Consider the following 19,103-nt stretch of genomic DNA (forward strand, 5'->3'; position numbering starts at 1 on the left):
CACCTGTACAACACACCTGTATACCTGCACTACACCTGTACAACACACCTGTATATCTGTACTATACACGTGTACTACACCTGTACAACACACCTGTATACCTGTACTATACACCTGTACTACACCTGTACAACACACCTGTATACCTGTACTATACCTGTACAACACACCTGTATATCTGTACGATACACCTGTAATACACCTGTACAACACACCTGTATACCTGTACTATACACCTGTACTACACCTGTATAACACACCTGTATACCTGTACTATACACCTGTACTACACCTGTATAACACACCTGTATACCTGTACTATACACCTGTACTACACCTGTACAACACACCTGTATATCTGTACTATACACCTGTACTACACCTGTACAACACACCTGTATATCTGTACTAAACACGTGTACTACACCTGTACAACACACCTGTATACATGTACTATACACCTGTACTACACCTGTACAACACACCTGTATACCTGTACTATACACCTGTACAACACACCTGTATATCTGTACTATACACCTGTACTACACCTGTACAACACACTGTATACCTGCACTACACCTGTACAACACACCTGTATATCTGTACTATACACCTGTACAACACCTGCACAACACACTTGTATACCTGTACTATACACCTGTACTACACCTGTACAACACACCTGTATACCTGTACATACTACAAACACCTGTATACTCTGTATATACACCTGTATACATACCTGTACAACACACCTGTATATCTGTATGATACACCTGTAATACACTTGTACAACACACCTGTATATCTGTACGATACACCTGTACTACACCTGTATAACACACCTGTATACCTGTACTATACACCTGTACTACACCTGTATAACACACCTGTATACCTGTACTATACACCTGTACTACACCTGTACAACGCACCTGTATACCTGTATTATACACCTGTACTACACCTGTACAACACACCTGTATATCTGTACTATACACCTGTACTACACCTGTACAACACACCTGTATATCTGTACTAAACACATGTACTACACCTTTACAACACACCTGTACTATACACCTGTACTACACCTTTAAAACACACTTGTATACTGTACTATACACCTGTGCTACACCTGTGCTATATACCTGTACTACACCTGTATAACACACATGTATACCTGTATTATACCTGTACAATACACCTGTATACCTGTACTATACACCTGTGATATACCTGTATACCTGTACTATACACCTGTACAACACACATGTATACCTGTACTATATCTGTACAACACACCTGTATACCTGTACTATATCTGTACAACACACCTGTATACCTGTACTATATCTGTACTACACACCTGTACTACACCTGTATACCTGTATTACACAACTGCGCATCTACAGCACACACCAATACACCTGTATCACACACACACTGTACATCTGTACTACACGCCTGTGCTATACACCCACATGCCTGTACTGTACACATGCACATCTGTTCCACACAGCTTTACTATACACCTGCGCACATGTACTACACACCTATCTGCAGATAGAAAGCTGGATGAAAAAAAAAGAAAAAAGGAAGATGATTTTGGTTTTTTCACTTTTCCTTCATGTAGGGCACCTCTGATCATCAGTGTGTCACTCTGGAGTACTGGAACACGTAAGTCTGATACACATACACACACACTCTCTCACCCACACACACACACCCTCTCTCTCACATACACACACACACACACACACTCTCACACTCACACACGAACACACACACACACACACACACACACACTCTCAGACTCACACAGACACACATGCGCACTCACACACGCTCTCACACACACACTCACACACACACAGATACACACACATGCACACACACATACATACTCACACACACACTCTCTCACACACACGCAGACACACTCTCACACACATACTCACACACACTCTCACACACACACACACACACATACATATTCACGTATATTCACACATTCACACACACACACACACATGCACATACACTATGCTCACACACAAATGCACGCACGCACACACAGACCCATATAAACACGTGCATATGCACACACACACACACTGAGTCTCACACACACACATACACAGCGCATATTCAGTATTCTGTAAAAATCTATAATATTCAAGAATACTGAATGAAATAGGTGCACAGCTGCAGCACAATAACACCCGGCCCAAAAGCGTTCATAATCTCCCGAGTGTGAGAGAACATGTGTGTATTTATTGCTAATAAAATGCACACATAGCTAAGCCATGCCACAGTGTGTTTGTGTCCAGGTGTCCTGCTAGCAATGCTAATGAAAATTTCAGAAATTTGGTGTTAGTTATGGTTTTGTCTATAGGTTCTCAGAATAATCAGGCTGTGTCCCCATTTGTGAGGTTATTCATGATTAAGTGGCAGCTTGTGGTGAATGATTCTGATCCTCCGTTAGTCGCAGATTACTGTGTTTTCTGTGAACATTTGTTCATAATTCATTTTTGCACAAGTGTGAGTGTTGCGGGCGTTGGAGTGGTTTGAATGTGCTTCTGTGATTAATGCAGTTAGCCAGCAGTCTGAGAACAGACAGAGAGAGAGAGAAGAAGCATCCTTCTGCTCTGAGCTGCATTCACTCACATTCTCTTCTCCTCCCTCTCTCCCTTTTTCTCATCCTGTCCGTGTGTGTGTCTGTGCATGGCTGTGTGTGTGTCTGTGTGTGTACGCGTGTGTGTGTGTGTGTGTGTCTCTGTGTTTGTCTGTGTGTGTGTGTGTACACGTGTGTGTGCGCGCGTGTGTGTGTGTGTGCGTGTGCGTGTGTGAGTGTGTGTGTCTCTGTGTTTGTGTGTGTGTGTGTGTGTGTTCTCCCTCTGTTAGGGAGGATGCTGATTACTGGGACACTGAAGGCTGTCAGACTCTCCCGTCTCCATCACTTCATACCAAGTGCCTCTGCAGCCGGCTGTCCACCTTCGCTGTGCTAGGACAACAACCCAGAGCACAGGTACAGCTTGCGCCATGCTAGCACAGCATCCCAGAGCACAGGTACAGCCTGCGCCATGCTAGCACAGCAACCCAGAGCACAGGTACAGCCTGCGCCATGCTAGCACACCAACCCAGAGCACAGGTACAGCCTGTGCACATCAGCTCAAAGCACAGGTACAGGCCCACATCATGCACAGCACAGCAACCGAGAGCACAGGTACAGCCCGCATCATGCACAGCATCCCAGAGCACAGGTGCAGCCTGTGCCATGCTAGCACAGCAACCACAGCACAGGTATAGCCCTGCACAGCAACCCAGAGCAGAGGTACAGCCTGTGCCATGCTAGCACAGCAACCCACAGCACAGGTACAGCCAGCGTCATGCACAGCACAGCAATCCCAGAGCCAGGTACAGCCGCTCATGCACAGCATCAGCATCCAGGTGCAGGGTACAGCCCACGCATATAGCCAGCACAGCAACCCAGAGCAGAGGTACAGCCTGTGCCATGCTAGCACAGCAACCCAGAGCACAGGTACAGCCAGCGTCATGCACAGCACAGCATCCCAGAGTGCGGGTACAGCCAGCGTCATGCACAGCACAGCAACCCAGAGCACAGGTACAGCCTGTATCATGCACAGCACAACAACCCAGAGCACAGGTTTTAACCCTGCACAGTGACCCAGGGCATAGGTAAAGCCCTTTCTATGGATTATAGTGATGGCTTTTTAAGTTATCTTTTTAGTGCAACTTTCTTATGTTAAATTATAAATTGTTGTTTGTTAGGTTAACACAAGATAACATAATGACCAGAACAGGCCATTTAGCTCAAAACCACGATTTTCCTAACTAAATTATTGCTCTGATTACCAACAGACTAGATAGTATCTAACACTGTATCAAGCCTAGTCTTGAAAATCCCCAGAGTTTCTGCCTCTACTACGTGACCTGGCAGGCTATTCCACACATTGACTACTCACTGCGTGAAAAAAATTCTTCCTAATGTCTGTACAGAATTTACCTTTTGCTAATTTCCATTTTTGTCCCCTCGTTCTACTAACAGAACTCAACCTGAAGAATCGCTTCTAGTTCACTTTGTTGATCCCATTTATGAATTTAAAAGCATCAATCAAATCACCCCTGAGTCTCCTTTTACCAAGCTTGAAGAGATTAAGCATCTTAAGTCTTTCCTCATAGCTTAACATCACACTTTTTGATTATAAATGGGCCTCTGTGCCTTCTTGGTGATTTTACATTTAGCAGTGATGTTCTCCATGCTAGTGCTACTCAGTGCTACTCAGTGTTCAGTGTTCAGTGCTGCTCAGTGCTGTTCAGTGTTTAGTGCTGCTCAGTGTTTAGTGCTGTTCAGTGCTGCTCAGTGTTTAGTGCTGCTCGGTGCTGCTCAGTGCTGCTCAGTGTTTAGTGCTGCTCAGTGCTTAGTGCTGCTCAGTGCTGCTCAGTGTTCAGTGCTGCTCAGTGCTGCTCAGTGTTTAGTGCTGTTCAGTGCTGCTCAGTGTTTAGTGCTGCTTAGTGCTGTTCAGTGCTGCTCAGTGTTTAGTGCTGCTCGGTGCTGCTCAGTGCTGCTCAGTGCGGCTCAGTGTTTAGTGCTGTTCAGTGTTGCTCAGTGCTGCTCAGTGCTCTGTGCTACTCAGTGTTTAGTGCTGCTTGGTGCTGCTCAGTGCTGCTCAGTGCTCAGTGCTGCTCGGTGCTGCTCAGTGCTGCTCAGTCTTCAGTTCTCAGTGCTGCTCGGTGCTGCTCAGTGCTGCTCAGTGTTCAGTGCCCCTCAGTGCTCAGTGCTGCTCGGTGCTACTCAGTGCTGCTCAGTGCTGCTCAGTGTTCAGTGCCCCTCAGTGCTCAGTGCTTCTCGGTGCTGCTCAGTGTTCAGTGTTTAGTGCTGCTCAGTGCTGCTCAGTGTTCAGTGCTCAGTGCTGCTCGGTGCTGCTCAGTACTGCTCAGTGCTCAGTGCTGCTCAGTGTTTAGTGCTGCTCAGTGCGCAGTGCTACTCAGTGCTGCTCAGTGCTGCTCGTGCTGCCAGCGCTAGTGCTGCTCAGTGCTCAGTGCTGCTCAGTGCTCAGTGCTGCTCAGTGCTGCTCAGTGCTGCTCAGTGTTCAGTTCTGCTCGGTGCTGCTCAGTGCTCAGTGCTGCTCAGTGCTCTTAGTGCTGCCAGTGTCAGTGTGTCAGTGTGCTCATGTCATGTGCTCAGTGCTGCTCAGTGCTGTCGTGTCAGTGCTGCTCGGTGTGCTCGTGCTCATATGTATCTTGTCATGCTGCCCATAATTCAGTGTGTGTGTGTGCATGTCTGTGCGTGTGTGTCTGCGTGTGTGTTTGCATGTGTGTGTGTGTAGTGGTGTTGTGCGTGCATGTGGTGGTGTGTGTGTGTGTGTCTTGTGCATTGTGTGTGTGTGAGTGTGTGTGTCTGCATGTGCAGTGGGTGCTGTGCGGTGTGTGTGTGTGCATGAGCTTGCGTTTGTGTGTCGTGGAGCTGGACTGAAGGGGATGGGGATCTGTGGTGATCTGTGGGGATCTGTGGGTTGTCTTTAAAGCTGAGCACTCATTTACAGCCCGCCTGCAAACACAGCTTCTGATTGGCAGTTCCTCTCTAATTACCTTCTCAGGGCACGATAGCCATCACTGCATGACAGTATTTTCAGCAATGAAGGCAGGACGCTGAAACAGTTTAGTCCTGTAGCCTGATCTTAACCCAGATTGAAAACTCATCTGTGATCGGCTCGCTGCTCTTTGTGTGGAGGTGAGCACAGATGGAGCTCTGGGTGTGTTTGCTCTCCTCTGTGTCCACACTTCCACCGCAAACATCTCCGAGCAGACCGAGGGGAAATTGGCGGGAAGTGGCGCTTGGGCCGCCCTCCCCCCCCCCCCCCCCCCCACACCAGGAGAGCTCTTATGAGTTATATTCAGCTCACAGACAGATGGAGAGAGCATCGCGTTTCTGTTGGAAGACGGTTTTACTGTTTTACTGTCCTCGTCATCCAGTCCAAACGTTTATGAGTTGTGAGTTGAAAGGCAGTCCAGACGCCGTCCCACACTCTAATGAAATAGTACACCTTGGGAGAGGGGTTTGTTTTTGGAGGAACTCACGGAGCTGGGCTCTCTCTGCTCAGAATGGGATGTTTATTGTGTTCTGTATTTCTGTCAGTCTGTGGGAGAGTTTTCTCCTCTTCTTAATGAAACTTAATGAGTCTAACTGAACTGGCCTCTGTGCGTGTGTGTGTGTGTGTGTGTGTGTGCGAGAGAGAGAGAGAGAGAGAGAGAGAGAGTGTGTGTAAGTATGCTGTGTGTGTTTGAGAGAGAGAGAGAGAGAGAGAGAGAGAGAGAGTGTTAGTGTGTTGTGTGTGTGTGAGAGAGAGAGAGAGAGAGAGAGATAGAGAGAGAGTGTTAGTGTGTAAGTGTGTTGTGTGTGTGTGTGTGTGAGAGATAGAGAGAGAGTGTTAGTGTGTTGTGTGTGTGTGTGTGAGAGATAGAGAGAGAGAGAGAGAGTGCTAGTGTGTAAGTGTGTTAGTGTGTTGTGTGTGTGTGTGTGAGAGATAGAGAGAGAGAGTGTTAGTGTGTAAGTGTGTTGTGTGTGTGTGTGTGTGTGAGAGATAGAGAGAGAGAGAGTGTTAGTGTGTAAGTGTGTTAGTGTGTTGTGTGTGTGAGAGATAGAGAGAGAGAGAGTGTTAGTGTGTAAGTGTGTTGTGTGTGTGTGTGAGAGAGAGATAGAGAGAGAGAGTGTTAGTGTGTAAGTGTGTTGTGTGTGTTGTGAGACTGTGAGAGAGTTTTGTGGAAGTGTGTTAGTGTGTTGTGTGTGTGTGTGTGTGTGAGATAGGAGAGAGGATGGTTATGTGTTAGTGTGTAAGTGTGTTAGTGTGTTGTGTGTGTGTGTGAGAGATAGAGAGAGAGAGAGAGTGTTAGTGTGTAAGTGTGTTAGTGTGTTGTGTGTGTGTATGTTTTACTCTGTGTTCCTCAGACTGTGGCGGACCGTAATAATCCTTTGTTGTCAGTAATGCACGGCTGAGGTTCTCTCTAAGCATCATGGGTAGTTTTTTCTGTGTGCTGTTGCACTGGGAGATTCTGGTTTGTATTCATGCATATACACTCTCTTACTGTGCTAAAACACAGCTGTGTCTCAATCTCTTACTGACTGCAGTGTGCACAGTGTGAGCACAGGCGGCTCTCACACAGTCTGCCCAGCCTATGCTGCTGTGTTTTCCTGTGCTGGCACAGTTCTGCAGTCAGTCTGTGCTCACTAACCCTCAATTTATTGCCTTTATTTGCAGTTATGGTTGAATGTCTAATTTCAGTTTCTTAAACATTTTCCCATCTGTCCTGGGGGTGTGTAATGTGTTTATTTTCCTGAAGGTGAGCGTAAGTCGGCATCCTGGAGATTGATCCCTTTTATTTTAGAATATTCTGAAATATTGTCACTTAGTTTCATTCGTGTCGTTTTCATCCTGCTGCTGCTGCAGGTCCTCCAGCAGCTCTTGTTCTGTGATTGACAGCTGAAACCACTTGACCTGTGGACCCTCTGTTTTCTAGTTTGTAAACTGTCGTGCCAGACAGAGTCAAAGGCCTTTTTAAATCAACAAAGCGCCCAAATGTTTGGGGTTTTTTTTGTCTGCCTCTTGCAGGAGGTGAGTTAGCTTTCTCTCTCTTTCCCTCTCTCTCTCTCTCTCTCTCTCTTTCTCTGTCTACCTTCCCCCTCCTCTCTCTCTCTTTCCCCCTCTCTCTCCCTTCCCCCTGGTCTCTGTCTCTCTCTCTCTCTCTCCCCCCCCTCCCGCCTGCTCTCTCTCTCTCTCTCTCTCTCTCTCTCTCTCTAGGTGGTCGGCCCCTCCAGACTGCCCTCTGTGCCCCTGATGATTGGGTGTGGCGTTTCCTGTACAGCTCTCTTCATTCTGCTGGTGCTGTACGCTGCCCTCTGGAGGTGGGTCATGGTCAGTGCAGTTGGACCAGGCTTCTCTGGCCCACTCCCCAGTACTGAGTCTGCACATCTGATACTGTCAGGAGTCCACATACTGCACACACTCATTACTGCACTGCACACACACCACTGCACTGCACACACACACACATCACTGCATACACATCACTGCACTGCACACACACATCACTGCACACACACACACACTCACTGCACTTCACAAACATCACTGCACACACACACCACTGCACTGCACAGACATCGCTGCACTGCCTTAACACCACTGCACCTCACACACATCACTCCACTTCACACACATCACTGCACTGCCTAAATACCACTGCACCTCACACACATCGCTGCACTTCACACACACTGCACTGCACACACACACATCACTGCACACATCACTGCACTGCGCACTGCTGCAGCAGTAACTCTTTCTTTCATCCTTCTCTCTCTCTCTCTCTCTCTCTCCCCCTCAGGTTTATTCGGTCCGAGCGCTCCATGATTCTGCTGAATTTCAGTGTGGCCATCCTGGCCTCTAATGTCCTCATCTTGCTGGGACAGTCCCACAGCCTGGGCAGAGTGAGTCAGGTGAGCTCAGTTGAAGCTGATTACACTGAACACACGCTGAGGCTGATTACACTCAACGCGCACTGAGGCTGATTACACTGAACACACGCTGACGCTGATTGCACTCAACACGCACTGAGGCGGATTACACTCAACACACGCTGAGGCTGATTACACTCAACACACCCTGAGGCTGATTACACTCAACACGCGCTGAGGCTGATTACACTCAACACACCCTGAGGCTGATTACGCTCAACACACTGAGGCTGATTACACCCAACACACCCTGAGGCTGATTACACTCAACACGCGCTGAGGCTGATTACACTCACCACACCCTGAGGCTGATTACACTCAACACGCACTGAGGCTGATTACACTCAACACGCGCTGAGGCTGATTACTCTCACCACACCCTGAGGCTGATTACACTCAACACACGCTGAGGCTGATTACACTCACCACACTCTGAGGCTGATTACACTCAACACACGCTGAGGCTGATTACACTCAACACACCCTGAGACTGATTACACTCACCACACGCTGAGGCTGATTACACTCAACACACGCTGAGGCTGATTACACTCACCACACGCTGAGGCTGATTACACTCAACACATGCTGAGGCTGATTACACTCAACACATCCTGATCCGATTGAACACATGCTGAGGCCGATTACACTGAACACATGCTGAGTCAGATTGCACTGAACACACTCTGAGGCTCACTGAGCTGAACTCACACTGAGGCTGATTACTGTTGATAAACATGTATTTCAGTGTGTATTGATGGCGAAGGGTGGCAGTGTAGTTCAATGGTTAGGGAACTGGCCTTTTAATTGGGCTCAAGGGTTGCAGGTTTGACTCCCAGATGGGGCTCTGGATAAGAACGTGTGCTAAATGCTAAAATGTAAATGTAATGGGTGTCTTTGGGTTGCTGGGGTCATGCAGAAATGAGGAGAATGCAAGCTTCATTATCCAGTCCAACTGGATGCATGCTTAACTAGGAAATATTTATTAATGAATAGCTGTTGGCATTTCAGCATAAAAAGTTTTTGGAAGTTGAGTGCAGAACTGGCTTTGTGGAGTTACGTCCTTCACTAAGGGCAGCTGCACTCTCTTCAAAATAAAAGTGTCATCAGCCAAGTGGGTGAAGAGAGGAGGGGGTACGTCGGACTGAAGAGAGAGAGAGATTAAATATCCAAAGCTCAACTGAATCTGTTCCATCCATTCCTGTCACCTGCCCCGCCCATAGCAACCAACTCCTTGCTGCCCCGCCCATAGCGACCGACTCACCACTGCCCCGCCCTTGGCGACTGATGCCCCACTGCCCCGCACGTACCATCCAACTCCCCACTGCCCCGCCCATAGCAACCAACTCCCTGCTGCCCCGCCCATAGCAACCAACTCCCCGCTGCCCCGCCCATAGCAACCAACTCCCCACTGCCCCGCCCATAGCAACCGACTCCCCATTGCCCCGCCCACTGTCTGCTCATGTCGCTCACTGGGAGCGCACTCTGTTTGCGGTATTAGTCTCTTATTTAAATGAGCCTGTAGGAGTCCCGCATGTCCCCGCTGTGTTTGCTGTTGATGTCCTCATTAAAGCCGAAGTCTTCATTCTGTGTGTGTGTGTGATCGAATTCCCCTCTGCAGGTGAGCTCTAATGTTTATTAAAGGCTTAGTGACGTTCTTCTCTGACATCTCTTCATTCTGGCTTCACCCCGCTGTGCTTCTCTGCTCCGTGGTGGATGAGCGCTGTGGGACGCTTTGCTGAATAACTGCTTTGGTTAAAAATAACGTCTTATGGGAAAGTTTTGTGCCATTACTTAATTAGGTGTTTTACTGAACTAGACGTGCTTCATTACTTATTGTGGATGCAAGTCTTAGTGAATCTAGACCCTTATTCTGTCATGTTGGCCCACACATGTAGTTTCTCTCTTCCTCTCTCCTCCACCTCTCTCTCCCTCTCTCCCCCTCCCCTCCCTTTCTCTCCCTCCCTCCCCTTCCTCTGTCTCCCTCTCAGGTGCTCTGCACAATCACTGCCATCGCTCTGCACTTCTTCTTCCTGTCTTCCTTCTGCTGGGTGTTAGCAGAGGCGTGGCAGTCTTACCTGGCCGTCAACGGCAACACCAGAACACGCTTCATTCGCAAGCGCTTCCTGTGTCTGGGCTGGGGTAAGAATGGGACATGCCTCAGACCCTGTATTTAGGCTGGGGTAAGAATGGGACATGCCTCAGACCCTGTATTTAGGCTGGGGTAAGATTGGGACACGCCTCAGACCCTGTTTTTAGGCTGGGGTAATTTTGGGACACGCTTCGGACTCTGTTTTTTGGGCTGGGGTAAGATTGGGACACGCCTCAGACCCTGTTTTTAGGCTGGGGTAATTTTGGGACACGCCTCAGACTCTGTTTTTAGACTGGGGTAAGATTGGGACACGCTTCGGACTCTGTTTTTAGGCTGGGGTAAGATTGGGACACGCCTCAGACCCTGTTTTTGGGCTGGGGTAAGATTGGGACACGCCTCAGACCCTGTATTTAGGCTGGGGTAAGATTGGGACACGCCTCAGACCCTGTATTTAGGCTGGGGTAAGATTGGGACACGCCTCAGACCCTGTATTTAGGCTGGGGTAAGATTGGGACACGCCTCAGACTCTGTTTTTAGGCTGGGGTAAGAATGGGACACACTTTGGACTCTGTTTTTAGGCTGGGGTAATTTTGGGACACGCCTCAGACCCTGTATTTAGGCTGGGGTAAGATTGGGACACGCCTCAGACTCTGTTTTTAGACTGGGGTAAGATTGGGACACGCCTCAGACCCTGTATTTAGGCTGGGGTAAGATTGGGACACGCCTCAGACCCTGTTTTTAGGCTGGGGTAAGATTGGGACCCGTCTTAGACCCTGTTTTTAGGCTGGGGTAAGATTGGGACACGCCTCAGACCCTGTATTTAGGCTGGGGTAAGATTGGGACACGCCTCAGACCCTGTTTTTAGGCTGGGGTAAGATTGGGACACGCCTCAGACCCTGTTTTTAGGCTGGGGTAAGAATGGGACACACTTTGGACTCTGTTTTTAGGCTGGGGTAATTTTGGGACACGCCTCGTCCTCTGTATTTGGACTGCTCTGTTCTCCGCTGGGGGCTCATTTGTTCCCCCCCCCCCCAGCGGACTGAAGTGGAGCCATGTCAGGTCAGAGCGGCTGCAGGGTATCCTTCTGTGGCCTGTTTAAGAGCTTGTCTGGCTTTATCAGTCCATATCTTCATCCGTGGATGATAGGTCTCCAGTGGTGGAGATTCAATGCGGTCTTTAAGAAATGGCAGCTGTGAATCTGGACTTAATATTTAATCAATCGCATGATCAGGTCCATTTGAGTTAGCCTAAACAGCACAGAATGTGCTCTTTGTGCTTAGTTAAAGCTGTAAAAATTACATGTCCTGTAGTACATAGCGGAACTTGGACATATGCTACTTATTAGTGAGTAATCCAAACGGTGCGTTAACTGTATTTCAATGGCTAAGGGGCATGGTTTATTAATGCTGGAAGGTGTAGCTTTTGAAGAATAGGAGGTGTGGTTTATTAATGCTGGAAGGTGTAGCTTTTGAAGAATAGGAGGTGTGGTTTATTAATGCTGGAAGGTGTAGCTTTTGAAGAATAGGAGGTGTGGTTTATTAATGCTGGAAGGTGTAGCTTTTGAAGAATAGGAGGTGTGGTTTATTAATGCTGGAAGGTGTAGCTTTTGAAGAATAGGAGGTGTGGTTTATTAATGCTGGAAGGTGTAGCTTTTGAAGAATAGGAGGTGTGGTTTATTAATGCTGAAGGTGTAGCTTTTGAAGAATAGGAGGTGTGGTTTATTAATGCTGGAAGGTGTAGCTTTGAAGAATAGGAGGTGTGGTTTATTAATGCTGGAAGGTAGCTTTTGAAGAATAGGAGGTGTGGTTTATTAATGCTGGAAGGTGTAGCTTTTGAAGAATAGGAGGTGTGGTTTATTAATGCTGGAAGGTGTAGCTTTTGAAGAATAGGAGGTGTGGTTTATTAATGCTGGAAGGTGTAGCTTTTGAAGAATAGGAGGTGTGGTTTATTAATGCTGGAAGGTGTAGCTTTTGAAGGATAGGAGGTGTGGTTTATTAATGATGGGGGCGTGGCTTTTGAAGAATAGGAGGTGTGGCTTATTAATACTAGGGGGCGTGGCTTTTGAAGGATAGGAGGTGTGGCTTATTAATGATGGGGGCGTGGCTTTTGAAGGATAGGAGGTGTGGCTTATTAATACTGGGGGTGTGACCTTTGAAGGATAGGAGGTGTGGCTTATGAAGGCAGAGAAATGCTGCTTATTAATGGGAGGTGTGGTTTATGGAGGTGGTTGTTTTTGAAGACTATTTCCTCAATTGTTGGTTTCTACTGGTTCTGTATTTTCTACAAAAGATTGTCTTTTTTTCTCAGTCATTATTATGTTTTTCTTCTCCTAATTGCATGTAAATTGTAGAGTTAATTAGTGTATTGTTAATTACATTGATATTTTACAGACAGGCCCATTAGTGGTAGCAGTGACATGCAGAGTGTAATGAGAGTAATGAGATTAATCAGTGTATAACGAGCTAACAGCCTAATGAGCTTCAGCCAAAGCACACAGCCAGGTACACTCCACATATGAGCTGCAGCGGCTAGGAGACTGTAAATTCAGTTTTGACCAGGTGAACTCAGGTGATGCTGCAGGTTGAGGCTGTAGTTTTGATAGGTAAACTCAGGTGATATATGCTGGATCAGGCTGTAGTTTATATAGGTAAACTCAGGTTATATATGCTGGTGTGAAGGCTGTAGTTTTGATCAGGTAAACTCAGGTGACTGAAAGCTGATTGCCATGGAAATGCAGGCAACTGTGTACCATATGGAGTCAATCCATCTGACAAGATTTTAATGACAACCACTTTATCTCTCTCCCTCTCTCTCAGGTCTTCCAGCTCTGGTTGTCGCAGTGTCAGTGGGGTTCACCAGGGCGAGAGGCTATGGCTCAGCCAGCTCGTGAGTGATGCCCCTCAACTTACCCTGCTCACGCTATCCTAACTGCTCACACTATCCTAACTGCTCACACTGACCTAACCTGCTCACACTATCCTAACTGCTCACACTGTATAAGCTGCTCACACTATTTTTTACAGTCTCTGGTTTGAGGGAATAGTGTTAGATGTGGCAGAGTTAGAGCTGTTATATCTGTTGTTAATTCTCAGAGTGCTCACTGTTGTGTTAATTCAGCCAAGATTCAATTCAGACAGATGTATGGCCTACTGTATGTGCAGTGTCTCTGTTTGATGAATGATATGTAGTTGATATATGACTGATATATGGCTGGTATATGGCTCATATATGGCAGATATATGGTATATATGTGACACCTGCATCTCTCTGCTCAGCTGCTGGCTATCTCTGGAGGGTGGGTTGCTCTACGCCTTTGTGGGTCCTGCTGCTGTCATTGTATTGGTGAGTTCTTTCCACTAAGTGCTCCTGATAGGTTAACCTCACTGTCCATCATTACCAAACCTGCTTCTCATTGGTCAGTCCCACTGCCTTCAAAGAATGGGAAAATGATTCCATGTTATGCGTTTACATGTGAAAGTCTTTAATTACGTAGGTAGAGGACTGGCTGTGTAAATGGCTGTTAGTGTAAGGGAACAGGCCTGTAGGAGTGTGGAGCTGCAGTTATGGAGGTCTCTGTGCTGCAGTTATGGAGGTCTCTGTGCTGCAGTTATGGAGGTCTCTGTGCTGCAGTTATGGAGGTCTCTGTGCTGCAGGTCAACATGCTGATCGGCATCGTCATCTTCAACAAGCTGGTGTCCAGGGACGGAATATCAGACAAGTCCAAAAAACAGAAAGCTGGGTAGGTACTGTGCATGTGTGTGTGTGTGTGTGTGAGTGTGTGTGTGTGTACAGCTATGAGAGGACCTTAGTCAGGATGGCCAGATAGTCTGGGCTCTGTGAGGCGATGAGGTGAGTCAGTGCTACAGGTGAACCGTAGAGAGGGGGGTGGGAGAAGACAGGTGGGGGGGGGCGGTGGGGGTATGTTGAGTGTAGAGTTGGACTGGTGTGCACAGGTGTGTCAGGTGTAGAGTTTGCAAGGTGTGTGCAGATGTGTTTGCTCTCATTCTTCTCTCTGTGCTACTAACAGTTTTATTTATTCAGCTTTCTCCATCATTCTATAATCTGTTCATTATCTCTTCTCTTTTTCCCACCCTCTGTGTGTCTGTGTGTGTGTGTGTCTGTGTGTCTGTGTGTGTGTGTGTTTGTGTCTGTGTGTCTGTGTGTGTGTTCGTGTCTGTGTGTCTGCGTGTGTGTGTGTGTGTGTGTGTGTGCGTGTCTGTGTGTCTGCGTATGTGTGTGTGTGTGTGTGTGTGTGCGCGTCTGTGTGTCTGCGTGTTTGCATGTCTGTGTCTGTGTCTGTGTGTCTGTGTGTCTGTGTGTGTGTGTTCATGTCCCTATAGTCCACAGCCACACGGTCTTGTTCCCAAATATTCCAGGTGTGGAGTGAACTCACACAGCACCCTGCCCAAGACCATCGCCACCAATGCCACGTTAGTCCAGCTCCATGCCTCTCTCTCTCTCTCGCTCCCTCTCTCTTTCTGTCCCTCTCTCTCTCTCTCTCTCTCACACACACATCCCCACACCCTGAACCACCATGCCACTGTTGCTGATGCCATGCTGACCAGCCAGTCAGGACTATGTTTAGCGCTACTGGGCGTGTCACTGCTTAAAGATGCTGTGCTTTAGCAGAGATGTACCATTTGACTCAGTGAGATTCAGGGACAGGAACAGGATGTTCATTCTGAGTGTCCCGACCCACCCTCTCAGGCGCGAGATCCACAGAGTTATCTCTTATAGTTAATTATCTGTCCTTTCAGCGGCAGCTCAGAACAAAATCTCTGACACTCGACTGAAGAACAACTGAAAAATGTGCTGTTCCCTTGGGCTCTCCCTGTTAAACCTGCAGAGAGCGGGATAGAGGGGGAGAGAAGGAGAGAGAGAGGAGAGGAGGAGAATAGAGAGAGGAGAGAGGAAAAGAGGAGAGAGAGTTAGGGAGGGTGAGAGAGAGGGACAGAGGGGAGTGGATTGTGACTGGCTTGTGCTTTAAAGAGAGAAAGAACCAGAGCAGGTGGAGTGGCACTGAAGTGCAGTGCTGTGTGGCTGCCCCCCAGTGGTGTGTAGCTGAACTGCAGCATGTATGATCACCCCGGCTGGTCCGGAGCTAAACTGCAGTGTGTGTGTGTGAGGTGGCCCCCTGCTGGTACAGAGCTGAACTGCAGTGTGTGTGTGTGAGGTGGCCCCCTGGTGGTGTGGAGCTGAACTGCAGTGTGTGTGTGTGTGAGGTGGCCCCCTGGTGATCCGGAGCTGAACTGCATTGTGTGTGTGTGTGTGTGTGAGGTGGCCCCCTGCTGGTACAGAGCTGAACTGCAGTGCTGTGTGAGGTAGCCTCCTGGTGGTCCAGAGCTAAACTGCAATGTGTGTGTGAGGTAGCCCCCTGCTTGTCCGGAGCTGAACTGCGGCGTGTGTGTGTGTGTGCGCGTGCAGGGCATCTCTGTGGTGCTGAGCGAGGTGGCCCCCTGGTGGTGCACAGCTGAACTGCAGTCTGTATGTGTGTGTGCACAGGGCATCCCTGTGGAGCTCCTGTGTGGTGCTGAGTGAGGTGGCCCCCTGGTGGTGTCGAGCTGAACTGCAGTGTGTGTGTGTATGTGTGTGTGCGCGCAGGGCGTCCCTGTGGAGCTCCTGTGTGGTGCTCCCCCTGCTGGCTCTCACCTGGATGTCAGCAGTCCTGGCCATCACCGACCGGAGCTCCACGCTGTTCCAGGTGCTCTTCGCCGTGTTCGACGCCCTGCAGGGTGTGGTCATCATCAGCGTGCACGGCGCACTGAGGCGAGAGGTGAGCCACACTGCCCCCTGGAGGGCAGCAGAGCCTGCGGGTGTATGCCTGGAATACCCCTTTAATCTAGTATACACACACACACACTCATGCACACTCACGCACATACATATACACATTCACACACACTCAGACACATGCATGCATGCACACATACATGCACACACACAAACACACACACACTCATGCACACTCACACACATACATATACACGCTCACACACACTCACACACATGCATGCATTCACACATACATGCACACTCACACACACATATACACATCTGCACACACACGCATATACACACACAATCTTGTGTACATGCAGATGCAGTGATGAAAAAGTACGCCCTCTTTCAATCTTATGGTTTTGCATAGGAGGACATAACTAATCTTCAGATAGTATTTGCCAAGGCATAAATTACTTAAACTAACCTCATATGATGCATAACACATACATTTCTTAACCAAAAATATACCAGCATGCAGAAGTCTTCTTTGAAAAGATGTCCTCTCTCTCTCTCTCTCTCTCTCTCTAGGTGCAGGACGCATTGTGTGGTCGTATGGGCGTCTGTAAGGATGACAGTGAGAACTCTCCAGATTCCTGCAAGAATGGCCAGGTGCATTCATAACTCCACCAGGGGGGCAACACTGAGCTACTTCCCCATGGAGCAACACACACACACACCCACAGAAACACACACACACACACACAGACCCACACACAGATACACGCACGCGCACACACACACACCCACAGACAGACACACACACCTACTGACACACACACACACACACACAGATACACATACAGACACACACACACACCGCAGACACACACACACACACAGATACACATACAGACACACACACACCCACAGATACACATACAGACACACACATACACCGCAGACACACACACACACACCCACAGATACACATACAGACACACACGCACCCACAGGCACACACACACATGTACACACACACCTACTGACACACACACAGATACACATACAGACACACACACACACACACCCACAGCTGTTGTGTCTTTATCTCTCTTCTCTGTCCTTCACAGACAGACTTTGAAAAAGATGTGGATCTGGCCTGTCAGACAGGTAGGAGGGAACAGCCTGTCAATCATACTGATCACCTGATCACAGACCCCGCCCACTCCTCTGCTGAGCCACAGTGCTGCTGAGTAATAATAACATTCCTCCATCTCTCTCCTCTTCATTTGTCTTTTATGTCTCTCTTTTTCCAATCTTCCCTTACTTCCCTGTTCACCTTCTATCTTCTCCACTCCCTGTCTCTCTCCCTCTCTTTCTCCCTCTCCCTCCCTCTTTCCCCCTCCCTCTCTCCCACTCTCTCCCTCACTCTCCCTCTTTCCCCCTCCCTCCCTCCCTCCCTCCCTCTCTCTCCCTCCCTCCCTCCCTCCTCTCTCCTGTAGTCATTTTTAAGGAGCCCACTATTTCAGGAACACTGTCCCGCATCTCCTTGGACGATGAGGACGACCCCAAACTGGCGGGAAACAAGGAGGTGGGCGTGAACCTGGGGGGCCTGCCGGGCCTCGTGGCCCCGCCCACCCTGCTGGTGCAGGCCCCGCCCCTCGGGGTCGAGCCGCAGCTGAAGGAGGTGAACGTGGAGCAGCAGGGGGCGCCGGTGTACCTGTGCACGGAGAGCGGGCTGGGCTGGGTGGGGTCGGGGGGCGGGGCCGGGGGCCTGGGCGGGGCTGAGCGGGACTACATGGTGCTGCCAGGGAGGACGGGGGGCCTCCAAACCCCGCCCCTCAGGGGTGAGGAGAAGAACATGGCTGTGCATGACTCCGCCCTCCCCGCGGTGTCGGCCCTGCGATTGGCTGACGGGAAGGCGCTGTACAGCTTTGCGTCCATGGATCACCTCAACGTCAACCTGACCCCGCCCTGCCGGACGCTCCGCCCCCTGCCCGCCCACACGCTGCACTTCAAACCACACCCCTCCGTCCGTCACATCCTCTCTGGCTCCGCCCACCGCACTCGTACCCTCCCGCGGAAACTGGGCCACACCCACACCAGCCTGTCCGTGGGCTCACTGGAGGTAAGCAGGGAGGGGCTAAAGTGTTTTGCCCTGCCCCAACACCTGCCCCTGCCCTGCCCCAACACCTAGCCTGCCCCGCCCCCACACCTACCCCACCCCAACACCTGCCCCTGCCCTGCCCAACCATCTGCCCCTGCCCCGCCCCAACACCTAGCCTGCCCCGCCCCCACACCTACCCCACCCCAACACCTGCCCCTGCCCTGGCCAACCATCTGCCCCGCCCCCACACCTACCCCACCCCAACACCTGCCCCTGCCCTGCCCAACCATCTGCCCCTGCCCCGCCCCCACACCTGCCCCACCCACGTTAACACCTGTCCCTCCCAAACCACTTCCCCCTCCCCAAAAGAAGCAGCATAGCTGTACTGCTTTATGAGCTCTCAGTCACAGTAGCTTCACTTCACCTGGATCATGATCTCAACCGCGTCCGTACCAAACTGTGACCTGCGTTACAGTGAGTCTCGACAGCTCATGTCAGTCCATGTACCACAGGACTGGGACCATGAGATCTACACCAGTCCTATAACACACACGCAGATCCACTGTGCACCCACAATCATGTAACACGCACACAGATCCACTGTGCCTATAACACGCACACAGATCCACTGTGTGTATAAC

At 49.4% G+C, this 19,103-nt stretch overlaps 1 protein-coding gene and 1 long non-coding RNA gene across 9 annotated transcripts in view; one reads left to right on the top strand and one right to left on the bottom strand.

Moving 5' to 3' along the window:
* Positions 1 to 19,103, top strand: part of LOC135238424 (adhesion G protein-coupled receptor B2-like) — a 93,919-nt gene that overhangs the window by 64,416 nt on the left and 10,400 nt on the right. For 7 of the 8 annotated variants that reach the window (XM_064306301.1, XM_064306363.1, XM_064306309.1 and 4 more), the window contains 13 exons: positions 1,640 to 1,683; positions 2,911 to 3,034; positions 7,827 to 7,930; positions 8,413 to 8,524; positions 10,534 to 10,684; positions 13,451 to 13,520; positions 13,910 to 13,976; positions 14,288 to 14,373; positions 14,975 to 15,064; positions 16,236 to 16,407; positions 16,944 to 17,024; positions 17,486 to 17,525; positions 17,858 to 18,483. In XM_064306301.1, the coding sequence (XP_064162371.1) occupies positions 1,640 to 1,683; positions 2,911 to 3,034; positions 7,827 to 7,930; positions 8,413 to 8,524; positions 10,534 to 10,684; positions 13,451 to 13,520; positions 13,910 to 13,976; positions 14,288 to 14,373; positions 14,975 to 15,064; positions 16,236 to 16,407; positions 16,944 to 17,024; positions 17,486 to 17,525; positions 17,858 to 18,483 (1,767 nt within the window). The remainder of the gene's footprint in view (positions 1 to 1,639; positions 1,684 to 2,910; positions 3,035 to 7,826; positions 7,931 to 8,412; positions 8,525 to 10,533; positions 10,685 to 13,450; positions 13,521 to 13,909; positions 13,977 to 14,287; positions 14,374 to 14,974; positions 15,065 to 16,235; positions 16,408 to 16,943; positions 17,025 to 17,485; positions 17,526 to 17,857; positions 18,484 to 19,103) is intronic. The other variant, XM_064306354.1, reaches the window with a different exon arrangement.
* On the bottom strand, positions 18,410 to 18,849 carry LOC135238503 (uncharacterized). The gene is made up of 3 exons (XR_010325133.1): positions 18,776 to 18,849; positions 18,588 to 18,655; positions 18,410 to 18,525 (listed from the first exon to the last, which is right to left on the bottom strand). It is a non-coding gene; the product is annotated as an uncharacterized LOC135238503 (long non-coding RNA).

The sequence above is a fragment of the Anguilla rostrata genome, chromosome 1 (genome assembly GCF_018555375.3).
Source record: "Anguilla rostrata isolate EN2019 chromosome 1, ASM1855537v3, whole genome shotgun sequence".
Lineage (NCBI taxonomy): Eukaryota > Metazoa > Chordata > Actinopteri > Anguilliformes > Anguillidae > Anguilla > Anguilla rostrata.